At 54.8% G+C, this 5,574-nt stretch overlaps 4 protein-coding genes across 4 annotated transcripts; all 4 read right to left on the minus strand.

Annotated features, from left to right (window-relative positions):
- Positions 1-314: 314 nt before the first annotated feature.
- Positions 315-692, minus strand: DQ04_01821060 (putative histone H2A; the record flags this gene model as incomplete). Its single annotated transcript, XM_009311196.1, has 1 exon — positions 315-692. The coding sequence occupies one exon, from the start codon at positions 690-692 to the stop codon at positions 315-317; it is 378 nt and encodes a 125-aa protein (XP_009309471.1).
- A 275-nt stretch (positions 693-967) lies between these two features.
- On the minus strand, positions 968-1,966 carry DQ04_01821070 (hypothetical protein; the record flags this gene model as incomplete). Its single annotated transcript, XM_009311197.1, has 1 exon — positions 968-1,966. The coding sequence occupies one exon, from the start codon at positions 1,964-1,966 to the stop codon at positions 968-970; it is 999 nt and encodes a 332-aa protein (XP_009309472.1).
- A 229-nt stretch (positions 1,967-2,195) lies between these two features.
- On the minus strand, positions 2,196-3,449 carry DQ04_01821080 (hypothetical protein; the record flags this gene model as incomplete). Its single annotated transcript, XM_009311198.1, has 1 exon — positions 2,196-3,449. The coding sequence occupies one exon, from the start codon at positions 3,447-3,449 to the stop codon at positions 2,196-2,198; it is 1,254 nt and encodes a 417-aa protein (XP_009309473.1).
- Positions 3,450-3,878: 429 nt separating this feature from the next.
- DQ04_01821090 (IQ and ubiquitin-like domain-containing protein) lies at positions 3,879-5,432 on the minus strand (the record flags this gene model as incomplete). Its single annotated transcript, XM_009311199.1, has 1 exon — positions 3,879-5,432. The coding sequence occupies one exon, from the start codon at positions 5,430-5,432 to the stop codon at positions 3,879-3,881; it is 1,554 nt and encodes a 517-aa protein (XP_009309474.1).
- Between the last annotated feature and the right edge of the window lie 142 nt (positions 5,433-5,574).

Here is a 5,574-nt window from a genome sequence, read left to right on the forward strand (position 1 = left end):
TTCTTCGACATCCTCTTCGCCTGCTTTGGGGTTGCCATCGGTAGTTGCAAGTAGTAGCTTCGGTGTGTTTGTTGCTCTGGGGAAGACAAAAAGGGGGAAGAGCAGTGGCGCAGCGCTGCGGAAAAGCTGCCGCACAGTCACGAGCGGGCACAACCCCACCAACGCGAGGGCGCCCACACCCGGAGACAAGAGTGGAGAGCGAAAGAAAAATCCCGGTTTCTATGAAGCCACCCAGCGGCACGTTCGGCTGGGTGGTGCACACTAGCGCGTATCTAGGGGGCAGTGGAGACCCTGCGCGCGGCCCGGACGCCTCTCTAAGCGGCGGGGGTCGCCTTCGCCTTCTTGCTGCCCTTCTGCTTCTTCGCCAGCGCCTTGTTCAGGCTCGGCATCACGCCGCCGCGCGACAGCGTCACGTTCTGCAGCAGCGCACCGAGGTCGTCGTCGTGGCGCACAGCAAGCGTCACCGTGCGGGGCGTCAGGCGCTTCGGCTTCTTCGCCTGCTGGCTCGCCGCCTTCACGGACAGCTCCAGAAGCTCCGCCGTCAGGTACTCCAGCACAGCCGCCATGTACACGGCGCCGGACGCCCCAATGCGGCGCGCGTACTGACCGCGGCGCATCATCGAGCCCACGCGGCCCACGGGGAAGATCAGGCCGGCCTTCGCGGAGCGGCTGCTGCCCTTCTTCTTCGACATCCTCTTCGCCTGCTTTGGGGTTGCCATCGGTAGTTGCAAGTAGTGGCTTTGGGGTTTGGTGTGTATTGGTTGAGTTTGCTATAACTATGTTTGCGAAGAATTTGAGGAATAAGAGTTTGTTTGTTGTGTTTTATTTTTTGTTGTTGTTAACATCATCTTTGTGCTGAGTCATAGCACTGTGCTTTGTTTTGGTTGATAAATATCATTGTGTTGTACATATTTGATGTAGGCATAATGTTGGTGTTTTGTTTGACATATTGGCAAAGTGTGTAATGTTATTTTGGGCGTTGGGGATACCGTCGTCGCCCCGGGGTGTTTAATGTGCTTCCAGTAGGTGTTGCAAGGGGTACTTTCTGTGTAGAGCTATATTGTTCCTCTGCGTTGGGGTAGAGTGCGGATGCGCGATGCGCCTCTGTGTGGTGGAAGGTTGAATGATAATCCGTGAGCTCGAAACGAAGCTTTGGTGGCGGTACATCGTAGCAGTTGGGGGGTACGTATTCTGTGATCCATGGTGTTGTGACGGTGCTTTTTTGACTCGTGACTGGGTATTGCGAGGGTGCGTTTCTGTTGGGTTGTGCGGGCGTCACGAGGCACGTGGAGGACGTATTGCTGCTGCAGTGCGCTATTTGTTCATTGCCGATTTCCGAATCTCTTGAATTTTCTGCTCTGGGCGTTTTGTTGTGCACCTTTCGCGGTGACGTGGAAGGGTGCTGGACGGCCTTCTCTAACCAAACCTCTGGATCGAAGTGCTTGCGTGTATTCCACATACTAACAGTGTGATTGTGGCTATGGTGATCACGTGGGTTGTTGTACTCCATCTGTCCTGCACCGCCCAATGTTCGGGTTCCAAAGTAAAATGTCTCTTGGGTAAAGCCGTGCTCTTTACCTGTAGCATTTGATGCGATCAGCGACTGGACTGTAGTGAATTCCTCAGCTCTATTTTTCTTGCCGCTTGCCCCGCTGCTGCTTCCCTCACTGGCAATAGCGCCACTTTTCCGTGAGATCTTACCAGTCTCTTCAATAAAGTCTAAGGGTGCTATCTTTCTAGAGTCGACAGCAGCACGTGTGACTGTGAGTGATGGCACCACTGACTGAGCTAATCGATTAGGCAGGTTCAGCTGTTGTGCTACTTCGTTCTGTATGATGGTTATTTGATCAGCCTCGTGTGTCTTGCGGTTCGTTCTCCCAACGCAGAGCCGCCGCTGCTGCTTCGGCAGGTGGCCAGGCAAGTAACGCTGAAAGCCAGGATGGACAGTAGGAGGGGTAAAACTCATAGGTAGCCACACCACAAAGAATATGTCACGGTGGGCTGATGATATCTGGTGAACTGTCGTCTCCCTTTTGCAGCATATAGTGGAAAAAGAAGAGAAGAGAGAGAACAAAAGACTAGAAGCGGAAGCCAAGCCGGCGCTCTATAACCTCCATGGAGAACACATTAAGTAAAAAAAGAAAAACAGTCCCCGTCCCGCTCAGTCAACATTTACTATTCGCGGTTCGCACTCGCTACGACATTTTGCTTTCTGTCACAAAAAGACCAGAAGACAACAGGGCGGCTTCGTGCAGCTGCACAAAATCCATCAACTCCCGCAGTGCGTGCAAGAGACGAACGGCCCCCTCGTTGTGAAGCAGGTGGGCGATGCGGCGGCGCTCAATCCGCTCCAAGGAGCGCCGCATGTGCACTTCGCCACCCGAGAAGAGGCCCAGTTTCCAGTTTGCCGTACCCATTGTAAGGTCAACGTACAGCTGCCGACAAGTGGCGAAGTCGCGGCGGCGCAGATGCTGCACCATGTCATAGAGACTATCCACAATCTCCGTCGGAATGATTCGCGGTGCCGCATCACACTTGCGATCACCATTACTGCTGAATTCCATGACGGTGTTCACATCATGGAGTGCGTACGCCAGGAAGTCAAGCACGCACTGCCGCACACGGTAGGCCTCCCGCCACGTTTCCAACGTCAGTGCCACCTCGCGGCCTCGTGCACACCGCACCAAATCCGGCAGCGCGTGGCGCGAGAGTAAGTAGGCGTCGTACGTCCACCCACCGTAGCGAGTAGCACTGTCCTCCAAACCACAAAGTGCCATACGCCAGTGCCAGCATAAGCCATGCCAGAATGTGCGTAGGATGGTAACAAGAGCCTCTAGTTCCGAGGGCACAGCCTCGACTTCGATGCGTTGGCTGTCAACCACGGCGTGGAGGGCGCAGAAGAGATCATGCTCCTCTTCTTCATTGGCGGCGGTCGACACACAAGTGGCGGCGGATGGGCGTTGCAACCTCTGCTCGAGATAGCGACACAGCGGCAGTGGCAATGCGGTTATGCGGTGCGCCCGTAATTCCTTATTACCACTCGACGTGCAACTAGAGGTGGGCGTGGACGATGCAATCTGAGACATCTGCTTGGCGCAACGTGACACCACCTCTTCAGCGAACTGTCGCCGTGCAAGAAAATCTGTCTCCGAGAGGATCTTTGGCTTTGTCTTCTCTACAGGCGGGTTCTCAAGCGACGGCGTAGCGGGTGTGCCGCCATCACGTGTGGGGATGCTACAAGGTGGTTGGACGTCTTCGCAGGGGGAACGTGGCCGCTTGCGTTCCGCGTGGTTTGCGCACGCCTCCTTCGCGGCGATGGCATAGATAGAGCTGGAGGATACCGTGGGTTTATAGTCAGCCTCATGGACAGGCGTCGTCGTATCTGGGGGTGTTGTTTTTGTTGGCGCTGCCTTCTTCTGCAGCCGCTGCTGGAGACCAGCGAAACTCATTTCCCACTTATGCGTTTTACTCGTCTTTTTCTTCTTATTTGGTCTCTACGTGTGGCATGAGACGCAGCAAAGAGGCATAGAGCACGAATTGTGTTCGAGTGATGGAAACAACTAGCACAAAAGGCCTCACAAAGGGGGACAAAACGGCATGCATACACGAATGAAACGGAGCGGAAATAGACAGGAAACCACTCAAAGCGGCACCACGCCCGTTCACTTTCTCTACATTCCAAGACACACTGAAGGCAAAGGCGCACACAATCCCACCGCTGCCCCCAACATACATTCCACAACTTGTGTCACTTATAGAAGGCAACACATTCGCATAATTTCCCTTCGTATCCTTCTAATCTCCAGTAACTCGATCATTGTCCACGCCACCGTATTCGTATGTGTGTGTGTGTGTGTGCGCGCGCGTACCTTGTTTTGTTACGATGCGTGTGATGGCTTCAAACGGCGCGACACCGCAAAAGCGGAAGCAGCTTCACTTCCAGCGAGCAAGCCAAACTTTGGACCCTTGACAACCTCATCCACCGCAGGATTGTATTCTGGGGTAGCAATAAAGCGCTTGAACAGATTCTCCAGGCGAACGCGCAGTCCCTTGAGGGAACATGCCGTACGACCACGGTGCAGCAAATCCGATTCGCGGTCCACAAGCTCCGCAATTTGCTGTGTGAGGGGCACGTCAAACTCCTTTACCGTCCACTTGATGTGAAGCAGCACATCAAGGCGCGCCTCAACCGAGGACGGCGCTTCCGTCAAGGCCAAGTACAGTTGCCGCAGCTCACGTGCACGCTCTGCAGCCTGCGTGGTGACCGAAACTGCTCCACACTCCTTGGCTGCTGTCATCACAGCAAGTATGTCTTCAAAGCGACGCGTGCGGCGGCTCCGTGTGGCGTCGCGGTGGAGTGTATCAAGCTCCTTTAGAAGTTGTAGCTCCTTCTTGGTGAGTTCGGTGAGAGCGGTACGCTTCTCCACCTCGCTAAGCTTGTTGTCGGAAAGAATGCGGGCTGCCTCCGCCGCGCGCCAGGATACCAATTCACGGCGAAGCGTGGCAAAGTCATCAGCAGTGCGAGGCGTCGCACGACGTCGGCGTTCGAACTCTTCGATGCGTCGCTTCTCGTCTTCTTCTGCGGCAGCTTGGGCGGCTGCCCTGTCGAGGAGGCTCTGGCGCTCTGCGGCTAGTTCTCTATAGACACAACGCGCCTTCCATTTACGATACATCTTCTGTATTACAACGGCTTTCTCCGTTTGCAGATCGAGCAGCTCCGATGACGAGAAGTAAGGTTTTGCTACGACGATATCGTCAAACTTCTCGTCAACTTCAAAGTCAGGGCGTGATGTCTGCGTACTGCACTCCCGCAGTGTCTGGCAGCTCCGCGACACTCCATACGTCTGCGTTTTTCTTGTGGTACGGTCACGCTGAATTGGCCCATGCTTCAGATCAGCGAGAGAGGTGTCGCCAGGGGATGTGAGCTGCGTTGCCGCATGGAGAAAGACGCGTGAGTGGTCCTTCTTGGCACGGTAGCCGCCTATAAACGGCAAACGAATGCCTCTTGATTCATGAAGTATCGCCACCGTAATGATATCCTCGCTCTTGGTGTTTTGCCTCACTTCTTTGATGGCTTCATCAAAGTTCAGCCCGCGCCGACGGGCAGCCACCAGATCGACGGGGCGAATGGGGCCCAACCGCGCACGCACCTGCACGCAGCGGACAAGATGGTCATCCCTCCGCAACGTCTGCAGGTGGAGCGGAATTCTGTCTTCATCAAAACGCACGTCGACCCACAGCCGCCCTTTGCCTGGGGGCAGTCCCTGTTCGTAAGGTACCGTTTCACCGAAGCGGATGCGTGCGTCACCACAGTATAGTTTCATTATCTCCGGATGAGTGCCAAGCCGGGAAGCAATTGATTCAAACACAAACCTTGTGGCGATATTCCCTCCCGGACCACCGGGCGCCTTGACCACGACACGAAATCCCATCGGTTGAACTGTGGCATCGACAATCACGTCGTTCTCAGCATACACAATGTACCCGCTTGGAGCCAAATTATGCTCAACACCATCAATAGCTCCACTTAATGTTCTGTCTTCCGGCAACGCAGCAGACGACGGACGATCATCA

The sequence above is a fragment of the Trypanosoma grayi genome, assembly GCF_000691245.1.
Source record: "Trypanosoma grayi strain ANR4 Tgr_182_V1, whole genome shotgun sequence".
Taxonomy (NCBI): Eukaryota; Euglenozoa; class Kinetoplastea; order Trypanosomatida; family Trypanosomatidae; genus Trypanosoma; species Trypanosoma grayi.